The following is a 26,825-nucleotide window of genomic DNA, read 5'->3' on the forward strand; positions in this document are numbered from 1 at the left end:
TCCAGCTGTGGGGCATTTTCTCAATTAGTGATCAAGTGGGGAGGGCCCCTTGTAGGTGGTAACATCTCTGGGCTGGTAGTCTTGGGTTCTATAAGAGAGCAGGCTGAGCAAGCCAGGGGAAGCAAGCCAGTAAGAAACATCCTTCCATGGCCTCTGCATCAGCTCCTACTTCCTGACCTGCTTGAGTTCCAGTCCTGACTTCCTTTAGTGATGAACTGCAACGTGGAAGTGTAAGCTCAATAAACCCTTTCCTTCCCAACTTGCTTCTTGGTCATGATGTTTGTGCAGGAATAGAAACCCTGACTAAGACAAACTCTAAGCACGGTGGCAAAAGACTACTGAAAGAAATGAACAAAACTAGAAACAAGCAGGAGACACCTGTGCTTATGGATTAGAGATTTATTAAGTTGAGCATACTGATGAAAACAATCTACAACCAATGGCATTCAAAATTCTAATAGCTTTTTTATTCTTACAAGAAAAAAAACTTTTTAAAGATTTATTTATTTAATTTATGTGAGTACACTGTGGCTGTCTTCAGACACACCAGAAGAGGACATCGGATCCCATTGCAGATGGTTGTGAGCCACCATGTGGTTGTTGGGAATTGAACTCAGGATCTCTGGAAGAGCAGTGTGGTGCTCTTAACCACTGAGCCATCTCTCCAGCCCCCAAGGAAAAAAAAAATGTTAACCTAAAATTTATATGGAAACCTTGGAGAGCTCAAATCGCCAGAATAACTTTTGGAAGGATTGAACTCTTTCAGAATTCAAAATGTAGTACAGAGATATATTTAAAAAGCAAAACATTGTCCTATTCATAGTGACCTTCCTAATGAATATTATCTCATGTGCATGCAGTTGCACATGGGAGCACATATAAAGCCGGTAGTACAATGGTTGAGTGCTCAGAAGTAAACATCCCCAAACACATATTCAGATGACCTTCCACAGAGATGTCAGAATCAATCAAAGGGGGAAAAAAACCAGTCACTTCAACAAATGTGACAGCAAAATAATCGAGATATGTTCAAGTGCACACACTAAACCAGTATAACCCTCAAAAAAAAAAAATGGAAAATTTTATATACAGAAGTTGGCAATGATTTCCTGAAGAAGTATTTATAGGTCAATGGTTATAATAGTACTATTTAAAAACAACCCAAACACAAAAGCAAACCAAACACTCTCCATGGAGGAATGAATAAATAAAATATGATTTGTGCCACATGAAATATTACTCAGTCTTACGAAGATGAAAATTCTGCCATGTCACAACATGGATGAGCTCAACAGACATTATACTAAATGAAATAGTCCAGTCAAAGACTGCACGATTGATTCTACTTCTAACGAATCTCAAGTCATTACATTCACAGAAACATAGGGAGAATGGTGTGTGGGAGGCTAGAGTGTGGTGACGCCATTTCAAGTGTGTAGGATGCCATTCTGGAAGTCTGTCTCACACACTCTCCATCATGCAAGGCTATACATCTAATATGGGCATCATCTTCATTCAACTTTCATGTAAATACACTAAAATAATCTGAAGTTAAATAATGTACAACTCATAACTCACTGTGGGAACTATTAAATGTAATACACAGTTGAAAATAGTAATAATTTACAAAGCTATATATCTATGTCCCTCCCAGAGCTTCTGCAGTCAGGAATTTTAGTTTCACATAAATACTGACCAAACATTTCTACTTACCTTGGTTTGTCACGTTTTTCTCTTTGCCTTTCAAAATCCCGTCCTCTGTCCTTTCCATCCCTTGGTTTTTCTTCTATCCTGTCTTTCACTTTATACTTTTCTTTGTATTTTTTCCCCAGAATGATGTCTTCTAATATAGGAGGAGGTGGACTAGGAGTGCGTGGTCCTTTCTTTTTACTTTGGTTGCCTTTTGAATTTCTGGAGATAAATAAAGCTATCATTACAAGTTTCCATATTTCTGGAGCCCCACCTAGATGATTTTAAAGTGCGTTTTAATGGCTGTACAATTCTTTTCGATGATTTGTCCTTTTACTATGGGTTATACTAATAACCCATATCCAGAAAAAAAAAACACAAGGAGCAAAGAATTTACTGAGTATACTTTTAAAAACAATGCTTATTAATTATATCATTCTAAAGAGTAGTTTCTAAGGAGTTAGGGCCAGTGGAAGAGTTTCAGGGAAAGATACAACATCCTAAGAACAAATGCTAAAGTTACTTTTATTAGTTCATATAGAATAGATGAATGCCTGTGTTCCCAGCACTGGTGTGGCTGAGGAAAGAGCGCAGTGAATTCAAGGCCAGTCTGTGCTTCATGGAATTCTTAGGTCAGCCATGACCAAAGATCAAGACCCTGTCTCAAAACACTCTCTCTATAAGAAACCAATTACAAAAGAAAAAATTACTAAACCAACATCTGTTATAAAGATCATAACACTCTTCTATAGTCTGTCTGTTCTTTTGTATATCTATCATTTAAAACTAGATATCCATGTACAAAAATGAAACTGAACTTTTATCTTGTATCATATACAGAAATTAATTCAAACTAAAGTACAGACAGAAACATACAATTCCAAATTTAAAATTCCTAGAAGAAAACGTGAAAGAGAGCAAACACTTCACTTGCCAATGGTTTATTAGCCACAACCTATGATGCAAAAAAGAAACAGACAAATGGAACTATAGCAAGCAACCTCAAGAACAGGAGAGAAGTTGTATTTGCAAGCCATCCAAAAGTGGTCACAAATACTTTTATTGTTATTGCATCTGCCTACAACAAAAAGCAACTTAGGGAATCATGTTATTAAAAAAAAAAAAGAAAGAAAGAAAAAAAAAAGAAGAAGAAGAAAAATCACTGTGTGGGCCTGCCGGAAATAGATGCTCTAAAATTTTAATCAGTGTGATAGTCACTAGTTTTGCTTCCAATAAAGATACAACTAATTACGTCATCTAAAATTGGCTTCCCCAGCACTGTTACTAAACATCTTTCTAAATCTTTGAATCTCACTTAAGAAATCATTTCCAACTCTGAGATCACACAGATGGCCTCCTAAAATTCTGGAATTTTGCCTTTCATGGTTAAGTATGCAATAACTTATAAGTGGTTTTGAGGTACAGATTATCGTTTGGCACTTTAGTTTTATGTGACATTAATCCCTTACATATTTAAACCTGGCTGACTTGGCATTACAGCTGACACAAAGCTTAACTGAACAGCGTTTTCATGTTAACACTCTTATCCCTAAAAGCCCCATCAGTGACTTTTATTTCAAAGCATTTAGAGCTTTAGATAAGAAAGACAAAGAAGAGTCAACATAGCTGTTTTTCTATTCAGGTGATCTGGCTTTTGTGTCTCGATACTTATAACTTATAAGACATTATTTCTCGGAATTTACTTATTTACTTACTTTTACAAAACCGAGGTACTTTTATCTTTTTCAACACCTGCCAGCAACCAATGAGCTGTCGAACATGAATGAGCTGTTTTACATCATCATATCTCATCATCTCAAATTCCTGTCATTTTCATCTGGTAGAACTACCTACCCTTCTACCAGAATCTCAAAATTTGTCAAGTTGAGTACTTTTCCTTTAAATCACAACCATTTTGGGATGGAGAGATGGCTCATTGGTTAAGACTGCTCTTCCAGAGATCCTGAGTTCATTTCCCAGCAACCACATGGTGGTTCACAACCATCTGTAATGAGATCTGATGTAGTCTTCTGCTGTGTCTGAAGACAGCAACAGTGTTCTCGTATAAATAAAAATAAATAAATAGTATTTTAAAAAATTGACTACTAATATTGAAGTAGTCTTCTTTAAAAAAAATCACAACCATTTTACTAACTTCATATTTAACAATTTCAGTGTTCATGAAAATCTTTTCTCCAAAATTGTCTTTACAGATATTTTTCAATTTTAAGTCAAACCTGTCAATGCAACATTCTTAAGAATGTCTAAATTTACAAATCTAGTATCTATTAAACTTATTCCTGTTTACTGTGTGGCTACTCTTGAATATGCCATTTTCTCTCAGTATTCAGTGTTGTCTTAGGATCTTAAGGAGCCCTTTGTTTTTATACTTTTGGTGTGGTTTCATTGGAGCTTATTTCATATGACCTTGAGTTCTGCAATCCCAAGATTCCTTGGATATATAATTAAAATAGGTAGCACAGTCCTCAGAATTGCTGGTAAGATTTTTAAAAGATTAAAAGCATTTGACTCATAGTTAGCCTTTAGAAAACTGAGCTTTCTTGGGCCATATCCCTCTGTTATTAGGGTAGATAGAAACAGCTGCTTACACAAGTGAAAAGATTCCTAAAACCTGATGATATCTTTGTATCCTTGCCTTCTACCAACAACCACAGTAGCCACAAACATCAATACATTATTTATGAGATTACAGAAACCCTTTATGTACAAAATGGTATATCTTGATTTCTAAACATTTGCCCACATTAAAGAGAAACAACAATACTTGTTATTTGTGCTAAGATTTTAAAGATGAAAACATGGAGGGATTCTTGACAAAAACGTATTTCCACATTACTCCACATAACAGAGATATTTGCTAATCTTCCTTCTGGCCCAGTGCTGAGCCACACTCTACAGTTCATTCTCTGAAATGACTCTCCTAGGACTTCCGCCCAGGCTACACCATAGAACTAAACAGGCACAACATGCAGTTGTTCCCCTCAGGCATTCCATCCTCTCGAAGTCTTCCAAAGCCTACAGGAATCCAGCACTGTCAGAGAGTGCATGGTGTAGAGGATGGAGAGCAGGCTCATGTGTCTGCCATCCCTGTGAGGGCTGCCCACCTCCAGGAGTTCACCAATTAGGCTAGAGTGGTTGGCAGCAAGCTCCAGGCATCCACCCTGTCTCTGCCTCCACAGTCAGTGATTACCAGTACACACCACCACACCTGTCTGATCACGTGGGAGCAAGCTCAGTCCTTCGTGCGTTCAGGACAGCACTTTAGTGACTGCGCCATCGCCACCCCAGAAACATCCATTTTGATTCTATATGATGAGAAACCATAGCTTTGTCAAATCACTAACATCTCAGTATTTATCTATTACCACCATAATCAGAAAACATCCTAAAAATCTACTAAAACAAGGGCAACACCAATGTGTATGTGTGCATTAAAAAACTATAGAAGAGGACATAAATTCAAGAGAGGGAAGACATGAGAGTTGGAGAAGGGAGAAGGAGAAACCGTGGATAAAACTCAAGTTTAAAAAGTAATGAAGTCGGAATTTCTTTATATACTTTTAAAAACAGAATTGGAAAACAAAATTCTATTATACTGCATTGTTTCTCAAATGAAGAGAACTGAGATCAGCAGGAACTTTTACCATTTTAAAGTCTATTGGTTATTCTTTTAACAACACAACATCAATATACTTCCTACTCATGGCAGACAGCCCATGGTTCACTTTTATCATTTTCATATCATTCTGTAACTATTTCCGGACAACTTTAAAAATATTTCATATTTCTTTCTATAAAAATATCTATACAGAAAACCTTGCTTGGGTTAAGAAAGCAAAAGGTCAAAACACAATGTATTTGTCAATCTATATCACACTATAATACAAATTCCAGATATTATCATACCAGACCTTAGGATGAGTATCAAAGAAAAGTATGACTTAATTTGCCAGTAATTACATCTTTCCATTATGCTAACCCAGAAAGATCACAGAGTCTGTTTATCTGTCATTCAGCTGATTTACTGGCATTGGTTGAAATAGCCTATTCAATTTTAACAGAAATTCCCATCCTTGAGTTTGTCTTCCAACAATTTATACTATGACTCAACATGAAATTAAAGTAGGTTACCTTCAAGTTAGAGATGTAGCTCAGTGATAAAATAATTTCCTAACACGCTCAAGGCCCTCCATTAACTGCCAACAACAACATCATCAAAAACAATACACACACACACACATATACACACACACACACACACACACACACAATCTGACAGATTCAATACAATGCTGCACAAGCCTGACAACCTGAGTTTGACTGATTCTGGGAACCCACGTGATGGAAGGAGACAAATGACCACTGGAAGTCAAAGGCTGCTCTGTGACCTCTACATTTGTGGTTTGCCGTTGTATGAGCAATAATTACAATAAATGTTATATATATACATGTCATTATATATATATATACAATAATAATATTAAAACTAAATACTACTTGCTCAGATGTGCTGGTATACATCCATATGATCCCAATACTAGGGAAGTAGATTTAATACCTAATTCCAGTCCAAGAAAGCTTGAGAGACAAGTCTGAAGCTATATAAGACTGTCTCAATTTCACAAATATATATATGTGTGTATGTGTGTATATATATATATATATAGTTTCCCTTATATTTTTATACTGTACTATTTTAAATGCCCTCCTGCTCTATATTTTATAGTTACATCTTAAGGGCAGAAAAATACTGGAATATAGAAATTTAACAATTAAAGCAATGTGATAAAATTCAAATCAATAAATCAAAGGATAAGCTAATAATAATAAAAGAATATATGAAAAATAGATTTAAATGAACCCTTTATATTGAAATAGTTATTTAAAAATCTCTATGAAGAGAATATATTTCAATGATAATAAACAGAAAAGCAAAAAATAAAGGCTATTTGGGTGACATAATTTGTTGGATAAATGGATGAACTGAGGGCAAGCTATATAACTAATAGGCAAGAAGATGAGGATCTAGTCAGGAGAGCTCACACCAATCTAGTCTACCTCGTTCACATCCTTTCACAATATCACTAAATCCCAGGAGCAAAGAGAGACCACAAGAGCTCTTATTGTAGGAGCTGTGGGAAGACAGAAAAATGAACTATCAATAGCCCAGATTTCAGGAAGCTAAAGTTTAATAAAGGTTATAAAACACACATGCCAGAACTGAAACATAAGGCAAACAGCAATTAAGATGAAAAGAATTTATACAAAGAAAAGTTAGAATTTAAGCTAAAGTCTGCAGGATTGAATATAGAAATAGGCTGACAGAACAGAATTAGGTAAAAATATTAACAAGAAAGAAAAGGTCAACACATAAATGTCATTCTTAAGGAATCTGAGTTTCATCTGAATTTTCACAGCATAAAAATGAATTAGAATTCTTCTTTTAAGATTTCTCTTACAGCATCTACAAAGCAGATGGACTGAGGTATTGGTGAGTGAAAATATGTGTGTGTTCAGAAGTGGGCACCACAATTTTGTAGGCAAATAATGTAACTTGAGTCTGAATTATGTGTGAAACCAGGAAATAACATGAGCTTTATTGTGGGTTAGCTAATCAAGATTTGCCAAATAATATTGGGTATGGCTTTAGTTAAGAAAAATAAAAATGAAATTAGTATATGTACCTTAATTTGAACTTACATTGCAGAAGGATATTTAAATGCCTCCCATCTTGTTCTTAGTCCTTAATATAATTATATTTCATTATTCCTATTTTTATTTCTTTAGTTGACTGCTGTAATTCTACTTAATACGCATATTGGAATGATACTACCAGAGGACCCCGCTATACCTAGCATGTAATAAGGATACATACTCCACTATGTTCATAGCAGCCCTATATATAATAGCCAGAAGCTTGAAAGAACCCAGATATCCCTCAACGGGAATGGATACAGAAAATGTGATATATATACACAATGGAGTACTATTCAGTCATTAAAAACAATGAATTCATGAAATTCTTAGGTAAATGGATGGAACTGTAGAATGTCATCTTGAGTGAGGTAACCCAGTCTCAAAAGAACACTCATGGTATGCACTCACTGATACATGGATATTAGCCTAGAAGCTTGGAATACCCAAGACACAATTCACATATCAAATGATGCCCAAGAAGAAGGAAGGAGAGGCCCCTGGTTCTGGAAAGGCTCAGTGCAGCATTATAGGGGAATACCAGGACAGCGAAGCGGGAAGGGGTGGATTGGGGAACAGGGGGAGGGAAGAGGGCTTATGGGACTTTCGGGGAGAGGGGATCCAGGAAAGGTGATAGCATTTGAAATGTAAATAAAGAAAATATCGAATAAAAAAAGAATAAAAAAATTAAAAATAAATTAGTATATGTACATTAATTTGAACTTACATTGTAGAAAGATATTTAAATTGCTTCCCATCTTGTTCTTAGTCCTTAATGTAATTATATTTCATTATTTCTAATTTTATTTCTTTAGTTGACTGCTATAATTCTAATCAATATGCATATTGGTGCGGAAAGATTTCAAACTATCTAATCTCTTGACATATAAACAAAGAAATAAGTCAAACACTCTGTGTATATAATTTACAATACTCAAAAACTGAAAACCAAAATGTTGGGCAACAGAAAGACAAATACATAGTGTAGATATTAAAAGTTTAAAAATGTTAAGGAAAAAACCAACCTAAACAAAGAAAGTTGCAGGATATATTTGTGTTCTGATTCAATACATTAAAAATAGTATTTATTTTGTAAAAATGATACATACTGACTAAAGTATAAAAAACAAAAACAAAAACAAAAGGCTTGCATATTATATAAAATCCCGGAGTTAGAAAGTCTAGTGTGTGGATGTGACATTGGTATTTGTTTCATTGTGTTTATAATTTTAACTCTAGGAAGAAAAGAGGTAAAACAATTGTATCAGAATCAGCTCCTATAATCAAGTTATGCAGTCCTGTTAGAAACAGCCTGTTCTCTGGTGCTGAGATTACCCTACTGACCTCTGCTGGTCCAACAGCGGAGAAGTCACCACAGCACCCTTCCGCTCTTTCTTGCCAGCTGAAGATGCCTTGGGGCTGGACTTTCGCTTTGGAGATTTACTGGACTTTCTCAGAGAAGGTGATGGAGACAATTTTGATCTAACCACTTCTGGGGAAACCTATCAAAGTAATTTAGTAAGTCAATTCAGAAACTCCTGAACAACAACAACAACAAAAAGTATGTACCCTAACACAGGAGGGGAAAGGATGCTGGACTGAGTTTAAAAATTAAAAGCCAGAACCATCCCACCCATTGCCATGAGGCTATCTCCAGGACCCAGGCTTTAAACTTATAGTTTAAACTGCCCTAATAGATACAGATACCAAGAAAGTAACATTAATTTTTTTTCAATATTTCCTCAGGGAAATCAGAAATTATTTCCAAATAAATTCTATTTCCATATGTTAGAAAAGTGGATAGAAAAATATAGAAATACGTGTAGAACTCACTTTGTATCAGGCTAATGGGAACAGGCAATAGAGTATCAATTTGGTTCAACAGGAAAAATATTTTTGACTTAAAAGTCATATAAAGATTAAATAATTAACTTTTTCTGGTACAGCTAATATGTGGGAAGTTGATCATTTATCACTGTCCTGGCATGAACTAAGATATAGCATGGGGCTGATTTCTGTGGTCAACAACCATGTCTGTGTTACTATCACATTCACTTCAATACACATACCTCCTTTTGAATGATAATTTCTTCTCTCTTATCCATGTTTTCTTGTTCCAACTTCATTAATTCTCTCTGTATTTTCTGACGCTTCATTTCCAATGATAACTCATGAACATAATCATAATTAATATCTCCATTGTCAGAATCTTTAAAATACAAATATCCTTATTTTTAGACATATATACAGAGAATTAATCTTTCTAGCTATTTTTTATAGAAATTTCAACAGTGTAGTCTTTCATTAGAATATATTTCTATGAAGAACTTAATTCCATTTGAAAATGTAATGTTAAGGTTTCTATATTTTCTGAAAGTGACTTGGGGTTGTCAGATGCTTGGGTTTTGCTACTAAAGATTTCTAATAGGTACAATTCAAGCTGGGATACAGCAGCGGTGGAGTATTTGGTTTGCACATGGCCATAGCTCTTTTTTAAAAGAAAAGGTTAAAAAGCAAAACAAAAGTCACAGTTAAAGCATTAAAGCATTCAACTATTCACTGAGGACACCATATAGGGTAAGAGGACTTATGTCCTTGCCTTAGACCGTCAGATGTTTGGACCATTAGTTCTCCAATTCTGTTCTTCTTATTGTGAGACAAATGATTAGCACCTAACAGGAAAGTCAACTAAATTTAACACTAACATGTGCTAAGTTTTAAGAAAGCCTAGCATTTTCACTTCAATTGACTTAAATTATCTCTTTAGATCAGAACCAACCATTCATTCTAATGTCATCGTTCACATCCAGTCTTTTCTGATGAAAAGTATATGAGGGATTTTTTGTTTTAAGAGAAAAAGAAACAGATACACACACACACACACACACACACACACACACACCGGGGGGGGGGGGGCGGGGGCGGTGGTATGGTGTGAGACAGAGAGAGACAGAGAGAGAAATCTTTGACTGCAGGATATAGCCATTCTCTGAAGCTACTAAGTATACCATGGCACACTTATATGGCCAGCTTCCTGAGGGACCTCATGTCTTGCTGTTATACACAGGGTTGAATGGTAACCGCCTTGACTCAGAAGTGCAACTAATTCTCTATGACTTTTATTAGACTAGATTTGCTAGAATCAAAATATAGCTTCTATTTTTACTATGGCCAATCTGAACTCAAACAACTTTACCAACAGAAACTACCACTTAAAAACGTTTGTATGTAGGCAATTCTGTCTTTGTTTTTTATAAGCTTTTCTCTGTAGTAAAGTTGAACACTTATTAGCCATTTCAAGCTCTTAGGCATTACCTATTTAAAAATGTCATGAGTTTTTAAACAGGACTACATTCTTAAATATCTGTGGCAGTTCATTATGTGCTTGCACGGTATCTTTACTAATGCTTATGTGTGTCAAGCATCTTCTGATCTGACTTCTGCCCTTACTTTTTTCATTTAGTTATAAAACCATTTTTAACTTTTATGCATTCAAATCTTTGGTGGCTTTAGGATTTTCTATTTTAGGATAATGAATCCTCCCTCCAAGATTACCAAAGCGCTTCATGTATTTTCCTCTCCTGTAATGATGTTTTGTTCTTCATGATGAATAAGTAAGGGAAGAATCAGGAAACAAGAAGAACAAAAAAGATAACATTCATAGGGAGGGAACATGGCAGCAGGCAGGCAGGCACTGGAATAGTAGCTGATCCATAAGAGAGAGAGAGAGAGAGAGAGACAGAGAGAGAGAGACAGAGAGAGAGACAGAGACAGACAGATACTGGGAATGGCGTGGGTTTTTGAAGCCTGCTCCCAGTGACACACTTTTTCCAACAGATACTGGGAATGGCATGGGTTTTTGAAGCCTGCTCCCAGTGACACACTTTTTCCAACAAAGCCAAACTTCCTAATCCTTCCCAAATAATTCCAGCAAGTAGAAGCCAACCATTCAAATATATAAGCCTATGTGTTATTTTCATTAAACAATCTCACCACCACCACCACACACATATTCCATGTACACACAAGAAAACCAAAGGTATAAAAGACAGCATATAATAAATGCACTAAACTAATGAGAAAGTAAGAAATTAGGTCTCAAATTCAATGGAATATATTAACTTTATATAGTAATAGAAAGACCTCTTATATAGAATAAAAGAGAAATAAATCCTTCAATATATTAATTAGTCAAATGCAATAGGATATCATACCCTTTGTTATTATAAAATGTCAATGAATTAATCATAATCAAAGTTCCTATATTTTCCTAGAAACATATTAACAGACTGGAAGCACTTGAAGCGACTTCCTCAGTAAGTACTGATTTTCTCGTCTTGGAATGGTGATTAGGGTACTTCTCTTCCATGTCAGTCTAGCTGTATCCTCAGACACATTCTGAAACACAGTCACAAGTACTTAAGTCCTTACTCAGCCATTGTAACTTAAAAGGGCAGGGGCTGTGCTCTGATGCAAGTTTATTTGCAGTTACAGGCAACAGTCTACAGATCATCTAGCGCTGATCTATTTTAGCTTACACTGAAAAGGTACTGACATACTTAAAAGTAAAACTCTTAGATAAAGGTATAAATCACATTAAAATGCACTCAACAAATGCCAGCTCCAGAGTTCAGAGTGACACTCAGTAGAATGTCAGAGGTGGGGAAGAGTCTTTACTTGGCAAGACAATGAGTCAAAGATGATTTTTCTAATTCTTATTAACAAATTATCACCTAATTGTACCCTAATCACCATTCCAAGACTAGAAAGTCAGTACTTAACTGCTGAAACTGCTTCTAGTGCAGCCAGTCTATTAAAATGTTTCTAAGAAGCTGGGCGTGGTGGTACACACCTTTAATCCCAGTACTTGGGAGGCAGAGGCAGGCAGATTTCTGAGTTCGAGGCCAGCCTGGTCTATAGAGTGAGTTACAGGACAGCCAGGGCTATACAGAGAAACCCTGTCTCGGGGGGGGGGGGGGGGGGGGGGACAACAACAACAACAAAAAGAAAAAAAAAATAATAACGTTAAATATAGGAACTTTAATTATAATTAATTCATAAATAAATTTCAGGACTCAATTATTATATAACTTTAATTTCTTCTGAAAACTTAAAGTCAACCATTTCTTAAAAATAACTTTAACAATCTCATTTTAATTATTTTATGTATTAAATTATATTTAAAAATTTAAAACTTAGTATTGAGGAATTTTAACATTTACAAATGGAAAAAAAATCCCCAAAGATATAACAAAGTCCTGGAAGTGGGAGAGAAAGAATAAGGAAGTTAAAATAGGTAATAAAACAACCTTTTCTATCCTTGAAATACTATTATATACCTGTTTCTGTCTGATAATTCGTTATAATCAATAGGATACTTCTAAAGTAATGTGAAGATCACAGTTAAAGGTATCTCAAAACCCTCAACAGGTCAGTAAATAATCAAGATTCTATTAGCTAAGCAAGGATTTTCAAACTCACCATCTCTGTTAGTTTCCCATTCTACATTTTCTTCTTCACTTTCTGGAGTTCTCTCCTTAACAATTTTTATGTCTTCCTTGTCTCTATGTCTCCCTCTTGAAGATTCTTTCTAAAAAGTACATATATACACACATTCAGGTTACCATATGATGAAGACATGAGGTCATTACTGAACACATAGCATTTCCACTTCACTCAGCTTGGCTTCTGAGGGAGGAGGACTTGTGTCATTTAGCTAGTTCTAGTGCAGCTGCAGGAAAGTATTTATCTACTAAAGAACAGAAACATGGTAAATATAAGAAGTAGCTCAGATATTTTTACAAAGGCAACAAAACCTAATCCTTTGATGTTCTATTCCATACTAAGCTTCCATGTGAAAACTCACTGGGTAAAAAACAGTTTAAAATGACTACAATACAATAGAAAGATTAGCTAAGTAGCCATAAATAAAATCCAACTTTAAAAAAAACTAAACCACTGAGTAGACTCTTAAAAAAAGTTTAGGCCTTAAAATAACAATTTTCCTATACACCAAAGGATGTGTTCAAATTTATTTTAATAACTTTACTATTAAAACTTGGTTAAAGCAAGTGTTATTTAACACAATTAATGTATTAATCCTTAATACTGAGGCTAAATACTATAAAACACTAGGGTTTAGATGTTACTCTAAGCTTAATAGTAATCTACCCTCCAACATGGAAAATAGTAATTCAATTTATAAACTAATTCAGTAATTTAACTGAATACTCTGTTCCATAAGATTCCAAAACACATTTTACTAGATAGTGAGAAAATAATCAAAGCCCCTCACAGTGAATTTACTACTTATAGTCCAAATACTATGACTGTCAGACAGATTAAGTGCTCAAACTTCTGAATATTTTCAGTTATAAAACCTGGTTGCCTGAAACAATTTTTCTTTAAAGCTTTCTTTTTAAAGAATCCCTTTAAATTTTATACATTTAGGTATAAATTACAAACATCAATTTCAAAATTATTTCAAAACACATAATTATAATGTCATTATGTGTTTGCTTGCTAGCAATACAGGTTGACAAAAGACTGTTTAAGAATGAAATCTGTCACAGAAAATTTACAAAAGATCAAGAAATAAAGAAATGGGTGTTTGTCAGATGGCAAAAAGAAGAAAAGAAAGAGTGCAGCATGCCTAACCCCAGTGGAAAGACTGTCCTATGTCCAAGGCAACTTCTGAATGTTGTATGAATCAAGCCCACAGAATATACACCACCACATACCCACTCTGAAAAATATTTTTACAGAAAATTAACTCCAAAATACTGATTACAGCAACCAACTTTCTAAGGTACCACATAAAACCTAGCTACTAACATAAATAACAAGAGTTTCAGAGTAGCAGTACTGGCACAGTAAAATACACAAGATAATCTGTATCTATATGTAACAGACTATATTTGGATCACTTTCTGAACTAGAAATACAATAATCAATACAGTTCTCTATTATATAAACAGTTCATACCTACGGTTTAAAACCATCTAATCTTGAGTTGTCCACATTTTTTCAATGCAACTGACTCTGCCCAGAGATCACACGGAACTATCTGTCATACCGTGTAAGTATGTACTCAGGCTTCAACATGTGGGAGAATTTCAAGTTAAAGAGTATGTCTTTTCCTACTGTAGAGTAACCAACCCAGTTCAAATCATAACATAGGAAATTATCTTGATAACACTTAAAGCTTTAGCTCATTTACAAGTGTGTGGAGAGCTTCGCATCAACTTGACACAAGTTAGAGTCATCTGAGAGGAGGAAGCCTCAATTTAAAAAATGCCCCCATAAATTCTGGCTGCAGGCAAGCCTGTAGAGCATTTTCTTAACTAGTGACTGATGGGGGAGGGTCCAGCTCACTGTGGGCGGGGCCACCCCTGGGCTGGTGGTGAGCTGGTTCTATAAGAAAGCAGGCTGAACACCAGTGGAAACAAGCCAATAAGAAGCACCCCTCCATGGCCTTTGCACCAGCCCTGCCTCTAGGTTCCTGCCCTGTTTGAGTTCCTGCATTGGCTTCCCTTAACAGACTGTGACTCATATATAAGCTGAACAAACCCTCTCCTCCCCTTCATCACAGCACTTATCTAAGATAAAAAGAGTGCCCTATTTCCCCCATTTTCTCTACTTATCAACCTATAACATTGTTAGGCACAACAGTCCTTTATCAAATGTGCAGCATGGCCTTTCAGCTTCCTAGATTTCCTGAATAGAATGGCTTGACATCTTTTAATCTCAAACATATTAATTAGAAGTATAACTTTCTTACTTTATCTCACATTCTACAGTTAGTCATCCCAGAACACATTCATATTGGAATACTATTATGCAACCACAGTAGTTTACGCTAAAACACTTCTGTTTGGATAATTTACAATTTTTAAAAATATGAAAGCTATGTTGCCATTGTTACTGGTTACCCTGATCAGAACCTGATAAATGTTCTTTGCTAAAGACACTGCATACCCAGGTCACAGAACATGAAGAGACCTAGCTGGTATGAGACGGAAAGCTTCCTCACCAAAGGCCAGCTTTCATAGTGCTGGAAGGTGCTATGCATGTTACTGGAGAAGTACTACTACTCTCACCCAGCTGTGAACCCTGTGGGCTACAATAATGACCGGCGTAGCAGGATATACCTACTAGTGCAGTAATGGCAGGAATGTTAGGGGTGCAACCATCCACTTTTCTGACTGGACTTATGGTTCACTCCACCAGATGGAAACCATAGCTGGCACTATCAATGAGGTCAAGAACTTACAGGTCATAGGCCCAGGGAGAGTCTACTACTACTATTCTGCTAAATGGATCTAGCATTAAAATGGCTAATGACTTATTGCTAGCCCCACAGATCTGTGCATTTCTAAACTTCACAGAGAAACTTCTTTTTAAAGTATATGGCAATGAACAGACACCCACAATTGGTCTAAACACAGAACATAAGAGACTTCGAAGTGCTCTGCCCTAAATGGGTCATCTGTATATCCTCCTTGCTCTCCCACAAGGTTCAGGGACCTAAACAACAGGGTAATGACTCTAAGAGCTATAAATAGTGGATGGATTCAATGAAACAGTGTTTTCTGGACACAAAAGGATAGCTACTTCTATATATGAACTCACAACAATTCCAACAGCATGTACAACCTGCTCAATCCAGACAAAACCCCATTGTGGAGTGGGGAGGTGAGCTTGCAGTCCTTCTCTGAGAAACTACTGGCATTTGGTTGCTGCTGGGGAAGTGCAAGCCAGTTTTCTATAATGGGTCAGGAGGTCAGGTAGGGTGGAGTAGGTCTGGGAGTTGAGGAGGGGCGAACATGATCAAAATACATTACATGATATTCTCAAAGAATAATGTTATTAAAAATTTCAAAGCATATTAGTTAACAATGCTGCCTATGATCAATCCTATGATCAAACATACCAATATTTTTATATCAAAGCCTAAGAACTTATCAACGACATGAGATTTAACAACTGGATCATTTCAATTAAGATAAAGCTGTGATGCTTAATAAGTCTGTGCCTAGCTTGGTAAAATGTTTTGGTTTCTTCCACTTCAGAAATCCAGTGGTTGTGGAGTTTTACATTACTTTCAGTTATAGTTTCTTTTCTTGAACATTTACTTGTGGGACAAATTATGTTCATTACAAGTTCTTATCTTACACAATAAGGAGACATTACAACGAATCTAAAATAAAAGTATTGAGGCTAGTAACTGAAAAGCAATATAAGTAGATAAGTAGCAAAATAAAATGTTATGTCATTGTAGAGTTCACAGAAAAATCACACTTAAGATATATACAGATGCTTACACTTCACAAGAGAAATATAAATGAAAACTAAACTGGCACACCATCAATTCCCCTATCTTGCTGGAAAAGCAATTATGGCAAAACATACCAGAAAGACAAAGGAAAAGGAACAAGCACAACACACACACCAACAACATCACGAGACTGAGAGCCACATGGCCAGGACACTCTGGCACACCAGTCCTATTTCTTGAGCTATATCTTGCTCTAAGACACACACACACACACACACACACACACACACACAAGTAATGATTATGTAATCATTAACCATTCACCACAGCTCTACAGCAGGAGCGACACTGAAATAACCTAAATCCCCATACACAAAAGAATAATGTATGGTACAGTTAAACAATGAAGCACCACATTAACTACCAAAAAGTCTGAGAAGTCTCTCAATATATTGTTATGGAATGATCACCTGTTTAAAAACAACAAAAAAAAAAAAACCAGCTTAAAAAGTCAAGTGAAATATAAGGTCATCTTTTATGTATGAAACACATACTTAAATTTATGTGTATATACACAGATGTCTATCAACATATGCATTTAACAAATGCATCATGCACAAGTGCACATATATACACATAAAGCAGAAGGAAAAAATAAATGTGGTCTATGAGGAACAAGTCAGAGCAATCAAAAGACAGACACCAGACTTTTTAAAGTAAATATAAACTGCTTTGAAATCACATATTTTATGTTTACAAAATTAAAAAGAAATCCTAATATTTCAATTAGAATGACACAGATTAATCTATGCATTAATTTGGTTGCTCTAACTAGTTAAATCCCTATTGGCCAGATTTAGCAGATATATCCTAAACAAGGTGTATCCTAAGAACTACAGAGAAATTTAACTTTTCAGTAACCTAGGCATTAGTTACTCTCATTTCTATGACATTGACTGGACAAAAAAAACAACTAAACACTGGAGAAGTTTATTTGGTCTCACACTTTGGGGGTACATACAGCCCACAGTGGGTAAGAAGGAACAGTGATCCAAACAGATTAAGAAGCAGAGACCACACAGGAAGCAGGGTTGGGCTAGAACCCAAAAGACCCACCCTTAGAGACCCACTTTTTCCATGTGAAGCTCTACAGCCCAGCTCTCCGTCCAGGGCATGCCCAACTTGCCAGATACAGGAGTCCAAAGACAGCTAGGAAAGCAACACAACACAAACTCATAGTAAACTTGGCTCAGAGCAGTGCCATAGGCTCTAACTGCAGCACTACTTAGACTGGTGGAGCAAGAGTTCAGGAGTAGCATAGGCTACACAAGAACAGGTTTCTTACTCCCTAATCACAAACGTAAGACATTGTAAGAGTTTTTGTTTATTGTTTTGTTTTTGTAATTCTATTGTCTACTTCTGGAATGATCTTTGTAAATGCTGAGTTGCAATGTCAAAAGACAAAGCATCCCTATAACTCACCCAGACTGCCTTCAGCTGAGGACCAAGCTTTGAAACACATGAGGACATTCTACATGCAAACTGTAACACCTTTGTTAGTAATAGTATTGCTAATTGTTGCTCTGAAACCACTAAATATAAAACGGGTAATAAATGTAAAGAGGGACTAAAATTTTCTGCACAAGAAAGTAATACAATTATAAATCTTAAATCTGAATTATTAGAGCTTGTTTGTTTTTAAGAGAAAATACATAGTTCCTGATCATGTTTCATGAAAGGCCTTAAAAACCATGACTAATCTAACAGTAGTAAGCCTCTTAAGTATTCAGTGTCTTGATACAGCTGTAAGAGAGACCAGGACTTCTGGTCTAAGTGTCTCAGAGGAAAAGAAAATATGTATACAATGGGCTGGGCACATTAATTTAAAGGAAATGAGGGAACTACTCCAACTACTGAAGAGGTAGGTGTCAAAACAACGCAAGACAAATGACAAAGAGAGCCACACACTGGGAAAACACACTTGCAATACATATATTTCACAAAGAACTGGTAACCAGAATCTCAGAATTACAAATGTGAAAAAAATAAACCAGCAAAACCACAAAACAATGAGCCAATAAAAGGTGTGTAGGCTTTATAAACAAAGAGCCAAAAAATATGAAAAGATGTGCAATGTCACTAGCCCTCAACAAAGACAATTATAGCTACCACATGCCAGCCCACTAGAGGCTTGGATCCTCATTCCTAAGATCTATTTAAATAACCCAAACCTGGAAACCCCTAAGTATGGATACAACAATGTGGCTGAAGCTTAAAAGTAATAATTACATGAAAAGAATCAAGACAGGGAGATATACTACAGGATTCCATTCAAATGACAGATCTGAACACTTCAAGACTGAGTTTAGGATGGAAAATAGAGACATATTTTAAGCTGACAAAAATATTTTGTATATTGATTGTGTAATATTTTTGTTGAGAATAATATATACATGTAATGTGTGTACATATCAAGAATCAGACTATATACTTAGAATGGGTGAATTTTACTGTTTGTAAATTGCATCTCTACAAAGTAAGCTTTTTTAAAAAAAGACTTCTGTGTCCAATATAAAGATGACCCACAAGCTAAGGACGTGGGACATGTGGACTTAGAAAAGTAACAATGGTGATAGATTAAAGTTGAAGACACCATCAAGAACTCACAGTTAGCTCAACATATAGACAGGCAGTCGCTAGACACACACACACACACACACACACACACACACACACACACACACGCGCGCGCGCACACGCACACTCACACGCACACACACACACACATATGGAATCAGGAGAGAGAAGGGAACGGTTCCATAGCTGCTGCAGTCAGCAGGACTCTAACAGTGGAAGGCTTTAAGACAGAAGGTTAAGAGTTACTGACCACATTCTGAGTAAGCATCGTGACCTTGCTTTAATTCTTTAATAGTAAGGTACCTGTTCCCATATACCACAATTAATGCTAAAATAAACAAGTAAAGAAATACAAGTAAGAATTTTTTAGAAAGAGTAAAACAATGTGTGTGCAAGACAGAAAAAGTGGGTGGTGAGCTATCAAGTGAGTGTTCACTGAAAAGGAAGAGGAGGCTACGAGCAGGAATGGAAGCAGATATAAACATGTGATCTGGTAGAACTTTTAGAGCAACAGTAAAGAGATAATCATGACACCAGCCGTGGTCAGCTTTTCACATCTAGTCAGAACGCTTAAGCTGTATACAGCAGAGGAACAAGTTCACAGCTAAGGCAGGGTGAGGAAGACAGTATCAGAATGGCTGTAAGCAAAGCTTGCAGAGTGTGAACTCTGCGAGAAACCTCGCCCAGACACAATGCACTAGAAACAGGAAACATGCCACACTACACATATAGTCTTCATTCATACTAGGACAGAACTTGGCAACTAAGAATAGGAAAAGACCTAATCATGTGTATGACATCAGAATAATGCACCAGGAATAGGCCAGATGTTGGCACTACATAGTAGCAGCTGAAAAAGTAATTTAAATAATAGCCAAATTAAATTGATCCATGATAATATTAAGTCTAAAGCAGATTCTTTATCTGAAGATAAGTAATCAGATTGAGAGCAGAAAATTAAAGCAACTGACAATTTTGAGGAAAAAAAAAACCCTCTGAAATGTTCATTGTAGGAACAAGAAATGGTCATAAAAATAACACATTAAAATAGTTGAATTAATTAACATCTAAATTAACATCAAAGCTAGCTAGGCTTGGTGACATTTGAGAAGTCAAGGCTAAACCTGGAAGATTTTGAGTTTTGAAGCCACTCTGAATTAAAGTATCAGAGTCTGTCTCAGAACAAAAGCAACCAAGAACCCCCATAAAACAAGCTCAAATGACAAATCTTATATCTATTTTACCACACTAGAAACTAAAGAAAAAAGCATTAATATCTAAAAGTAAACCTAAACCACTAGTTTGTGCATCTGTCCATAAGAAAGGGTCCATCCCCAGAAGAGGGCCTCTAAACCCTGACACTTTCCTATTACAATGAACTATTTAACCTACTCATAAATGTGGCTATACAGCTTCTCTGAAGGGACAGGTCCTAGAACACATTTATACCTTTATCACTAACAAATGCTTAAATATTCTCACTGATTATATTCAGGGGTCAGTTCTGCTCTCAATGCTAACTTATTTGCTATGTTCAAGTTTTGTAAAATAACAAGCCTCTGTTAGAGAATAAAACAAACTTGAATTACTATATTTGAAAGGTTCCGTAGATGCATTAGAGTGTAAGTCCTTTCTCAAGCTTGACTAAGGCCCGCACTGACCTAGGTCAACTGTGTCACGTTGAGTTCAGATTCAGAAGGCTGCCTCTCTAATGGACAATTGCAAGGACACTGGCAACCTTACACTTCTTCACTGCCACATCAGAAAGAAAACTAAAGCAGGTAACAGGATATGTTTTATACATTATATTTATGTCAGTACATCCACATCTGTCATCTCACTGTGAAACCGGGGGAAACTGACCTTCATTTACTTTCATTCTGTGTCTGAATCTCAGTACATATGTGATACTTACAGCACATTTCAATTGAGACAAGCCACCAAGGCCTGAGTCAGCACATCAGTACTCTTCCTTTGCTTAAGTGAACTGAACAGTACCTATTCAGACCTTACCCTATGCTTAGATGCTACAGCAGGATACAAGCACACAGTATCAAGTTCTTCAAGCACATTCATCCTTTAAATTCTTCATAGCTAACCATATTATTTTTCCCTCTCTTTTTGTCTTCTCACCAACAAACCTATCCTTCCCTGTGCAATGTTTTCTGGTTTTGCAGGGAGTTGTTTACTTTGTCCATTATGCACTTTGCTTACATCTCTGATTATGGAATTACAATTTTTATTTATGAAGCTGTCTCCCCATAAAATCAAAGATAATCCAGCAACCTTATAATTTAGACATACTGGAGTAAATATCAGTGACAAAGAAGTAAATCTGTTAACTCTGAAAAAAATCACATGCCTATCTTAGCTTGGCCTGTGCTATCCATACCCTAAAACCAATTTGATCCCCTCCAACAGGAAGTCACTACATGAAGAAAAGCATCACATGCTGCTGAACACACCAGAGGGAGAATCTGTTCATCACACCCTAATACTCATAAACCCAAAATGCTACCAAATTAAAGTTCCTGTTTACTTAAACACTAAATTTCCTCATACCTTTCCACTCCTGAAACACTTAATTCATCCTTAGGTAAATATGAAGCTCAGTGCCTTTGAGGATGTCCTCAAAAACAAACTTTACTTGTTTTTCTTTTAAGGTTTACTCATTTTACATGAATAATTGTTTTGCCTGGATGGATGTGTTTCTGGTGCCTTTGCAGGCCAGAAGAGGGCATCGAATCCCTTAGGCCTGGAGTTACAGACAATTGTAACCAACCATGTGGTTGCTGGAGACTGTACTCAGGTCCTCTGGAAAAGCAGCCAGCTGCTCTTAACTGCTGAGGCCTCTCTCCAACAACACACTTTAAATTTCTTAATAGCCAACTTTGCCATCTACTAATGTGATCTGAACATATAAGCCTTTATAATAATATATATGCTTAAATATTCATTAATAATATAAATTCATGCTCATATCCAATTTCTGTTAAAAGACTAATGTCTATTTAAATTGGAGAACAGAAGAGTTATTTTAATACCACTATATGCCATTTATTAAGTAGCATAGAATGGCCAATCCTACCCCTTCATCATAACATACCAACAAAGCCAGTTCCCAATTTATAGAGGAGGAAACTGACAGAAGAGTTTAGTTAATACCTAGAGGTACTGTGTTTGAATTTTAAATCCTTGTGTCTGTCCTTTACATTAACTAATTATAGTTCATGTAGTCAATATACAGCCTGTCATGTGATCACACAAGAGTTAAGTTTTAAGGAATCAGATATGCATATGCATACACATACACAGACACACAGATGCGTGGGGGGAGAGGAGAGGTTCAGAGCTCATTTCTTTAATATTTTTAGGACATGTTACTCTTGATATTATTTATATTTTATATGAAATATATAAGTCATAAATCCTTATGACCTTGTATCATAAAAGTTTCTCAAATAACACCTAAAGAGTAAGCAACTATAAAATTTAATAAAGAAACAAGCTGAATTTCATAAAAATCAAAATATTTTGAGTTTTAAAGACCAGGACCAAGAGTGTAAAGACAGGGGGCTAGGGAGATGGCTTAGCACAATGCTTGGGGACCAAGCATAAGGATATGAGGTCTGATCTCCATCTCCCACATAAATACTGGATAGTGGAACACATCTGTAATGCAGTACTGGGAAGACAGGGATTTACCTGTGGTGGGGGGAGGGTGGGAGGGGACCCGCAATGGCTAGCCAAACGGTGAGCTTTGGGTTCAGTGATATGTGATATGCCCTGTCTCAACATAGGGTATACACATGCTAGTGGAGTTAGAAAAAGAGCACATGAGGTTGGGAAAGGTAGGTTAAGTGGAAGGCTGGGTAAAGGAGAGGAGCTGGTGGAGGGGATCTGATTGAAACATTATCACACACACGTGTGAAATGCTCAGACAACTTTAACAAGCGTAATATAGTGGAGAGGGACAGAGGAAGAACCCCAGCATGCTAGTGAGAGAGCTCACACTGCAGTGAGAGCATGTCTGGTACCGAGAGCCTACGCAGTACCAGCTTCAGGAGAGACAGAGGCAGAAGCCGGCCTGAGAGACAGAGGCAGAAGCCGGCCTGAGCCTCACAGCCTGCTGTGTCAAGACAGGTCAAGAGACATGGTAAGACACTGCCCTCAACTTGGAAAAAATTTTAAAAATGTAACAACAATGCACAAAATGGTAGAAAATTGCTTTAGATACCTTAAAAATGAAAGCAAATAGAAATTATATGCTAATACTGATAACTTTTCTTAAGTTTTAAGTTTTTTAAAATAAAAATAGTTTAAAAACCCAAAATTTTAAAACAGAAATCTAATTTTTTGCTATTTTTAACTTATAAGGAAATTACTTATATTTGTATTAAGCATTAGTAAAGTAAAATCACTTATACTGGATGTCTGATGGTATATAAATACGCAATTATTTCATATTACTACTAACCTTAAAAAAAAAAAAAAAGGGTCGGGCGGTGGTGGCGCACGTCTGTAATCCCAGCACTCTGGGAGGCAGATGCAGGCGGATTTCTGAGTTTGAGGCCAGCCTGGTCTACAGAGTGAGTTCCAGGACAGCCAGGGCTATACAGAGAAACCCTGTCTCAAAAAAACCAAATCAAAAAAACCAAAAAACCACAAAACCACAAAACCAAAAAGAAAAAAAAAAAAAAGAAGAACACTTAAAACCTTCTAAAAGTATATTTTACCTATACTCAAAATATAAAGAACTCAATTTTAAAAACTAGGCAGAATTTCTCCAAAAATGTATCAAGAACTAGTGAGCACATGTCTGACGCTTATCATCCTTGGCTATAACAAAGCAAAACTACAATTAGGAACTGAGGGGAAAATGTAGAACTAGAACTTTCACATCTCACTGACAAGAAGTAAAAGCAATGCAATCTCTAAATGGCAGTCTTTACCTATGGAGCACAGCCCCTTTGAGGGTCGAACCACCCTTTCACAGGGGTTACATATCAGATATCCTGCATATCAGATATTTATATTACAATTCAACAGTAGCAAAATTATAGTTATAAGTAGCAACAAAATAATTTTATGGTTGGAGTCACCACAACATGAGGAACTGTACTAAAGGACACATCATTAGGAAGGTTGAGAACACTGCTCTAGCACTGACCCTCAGTGTGACAAGATCTAGAATAACCAGGAGACACAACTCTGGACTTTCTGAGCAGGTTGGTTGAAGTGGGAAAGTCCATCCAATGAATGAGAGTCCTGAACCGAATACCAAGAAGAAAGGGAACTGAACCCAGCCTGATGTTGCCAGCCTGCTATCTGTGAGTGCAAACGACCAACTGTGCTCCTGCCTCCAACACACCCCTGCCACGATGCACATCGTACCCTTAAACTCTAAGCCAAAATAAACCGCTCCTGACAGGTATTTTGTCACAGCAACAGAAAAGAAACCAATAGACCGTGTATTTAGAGACTCTGTTTCCCCGGGATAAAACCAAGAAAAATGAACTCATGCTAACCAAAAACTTGTATATGAATCTTCTCACTCACATTATGGGGGAAAAGTGGGAAGAACCCAAATATCCATTAATGATAAGTGAAAAAGAGCAAATACAGAATGCTAATGGAATATTCTTTGGAAAAAGAAGACAAAAGAACAATCTTCCATAAATATCAAAAACTAAGGAAGCTACTTACAAGAAGCAACACCTTATAGGATCCATTTAAAGAGTGGACAATTTATAAAACAAGAAGTGATTTCATGACTGCCTAGGTTTGTAGTCAGTGGGGCAACAGGAGTGATTGATAGAAGAGATGGAGTTTCTTTACAGAGGGTTGAAAACTGACCAGAGGGATAGCTTCACAACTGTAGCATATATTTGGATACTCATTAGTTCCAGGAACATACGAAACCTTTTAAGTTCAGCCTAAGCTCTGATGGTCATTTTAAATGCATAGAAGAACAGTTTCTCATGGAATCCCTGCCCCTTATATTACTTACTCACACAGGATATCATCATGTCTAATTATAGATTTACCACATAGTAATCATACAACTTAATATTTAAAATGGAGTTTATGAAATAAGTGACTACTGAAACTTAAGTGGGTTTTATACATTTTATACCTACCCTAACAGGTGAGGAAGACTCCTCTGCGTTCCGTTTCTGGGATTCAGAATCCACATCCTGACGCTTATTCTTCATTCGTTCTCTGAGATCACCTGTAGGTCTTTCTGGTGACCTTTGATACAAAACAAAACAACAATAATCTATATTTATATTACATATATTTATATATTTTTATCTTATATCATGTTTTATAAGAATAATATAAATACCTTTATAAAGATATAAGTAATATAATTTTTATATATAAATAATATATAAATTTATATAAAATATAAATAAAATTATATAAATAATATAATTTTTCTGTCTTTGGTGCCTAAACTTCTGAAAAATGTTTCAGCTTATTAAACAGTAATATTTTAAAATGAGAAATATTTACAAGTTTTTCCTAATACCAATCAAGATGTATGTTAACTTCCATTGTGTGATAAGTACTGTAGGGGCTGGAGAGATGGCTCAGCAACTAAGAGCACTAACTGCTCTTCCAGAGGTCCTGAGTTCAATTCCCAGCAACCACGTAGTGGCTCACAAGGATCTGTAATGGGAGGATCCAATGTAGTCTTCTAGTGTGTATCTGAAGATAAAATATGAAAAAAAAAATGTATGTACTAAAGAAAATGAGTATGTAAATAACAGCTTGAGTTACCTCCTGTTTACCACCTAAATATAGCAGATATATTGTAGATGAAAGATAATAAGAGAAAGGTTAAGTTATAAAGTAGCAAAATTATTTCAGCAATAATAGTATTCCCATCCACAGACGTGTATGTAGTTGGACACACTACCAACTAAAAATTACTTCATGCATCTTAAAAATGATAGCCAGCAGCTAACAAGATGGCTCAGTGGGTAAAAGTGATTGTCATTCATACCTGAAGGAAAGAACAGACTCCCAAAAGCTGTCCTCTGGCTTTCACATTCAAATGTAGAGTGCCCGCATGAGTGAACACACACACACACACACACACACACACACACACACAAATTTCCAATCACTAACTTTCATATTCAGTTTTCCGACTACTGATATAGACAAAGCAATCAGCACACACAATTTCAGGGCTAAATTCTTTGTTTAGCAATTAAATTATTTCTGTAAGAAACATTATGTATGTTAACTTTAAAAAGTATTACAAAATAATCAAAAGGAGACAAAGGGAATACTAAAAAGGTCTTGATTGTGCAAATTAAGTTTAGCCAAGTTTCTATCAAAGGCAAAATGATGTTCTGCAGAAGAAATGTTTACTCACATATAAACACAACTTAGAGTTTTTAAAAGTATTTGTTTGTTTGCTTTATGTGTATGGGTATTTTTCTGTATGACTGTGCATCGTGTACTTGACTAGTGCCTGAAGTCAGAAAATGAC

General features: G+C 36.0%; 1 protein-coding gene across 9 annotated transcripts in view; it reads right to left on the minus strand.

Annotated features, from left to right (window-relative positions):
* Positions 1-26,825, minus strand: part of Zc3h13 (zinc finger CCCH-type containing 13) — a 63,241-nt gene that overhangs the window by 27,727 nt on the left and 8,689 nt on the right. For 8 of the 9 annotated variants that reach the window (XM_052190928.1, XM_052190927.1, XM_052190930.1 and 5 more), the window contains exons 4-8: positions 25,459-25,570; positions 12,886-12,994; positions 9,474-9,613; positions 8,749-8,906; positions 1,714-1,911 (exon numbers count right to left, since the gene is read on the minus strand). In XM_052190928.1, the coding sequence (XP_052046888.1) occupies positions 1,714-1,911; positions 8,749-8,906; positions 9,474-9,613; positions 12,886-12,994; positions 25,459-25,570 (717 nt within the window). The remainder of the gene's footprint in view (positions 1-1,713; positions 1,912-8,748; positions 8,907-9,473; positions 9,614-12,885; positions 12,995-25,458; positions 25,571-26,825) is intronic. The other variant, XM_052190933.1, reaches the window with a different exon arrangement.

Source organism: Apodemus sylvaticus, chromosome 8 (genome assembly GCF_947179515.1).
Source record: "Apodemus sylvaticus chromosome 8, mApoSyl1.1, whole genome shotgun sequence".
Classification (NCBI taxonomy): domain Eukaryota; kingdom Metazoa; phylum Chordata; class Mammalia; order Rodentia; family Muridae; genus Apodemus; species Apodemus sylvaticus.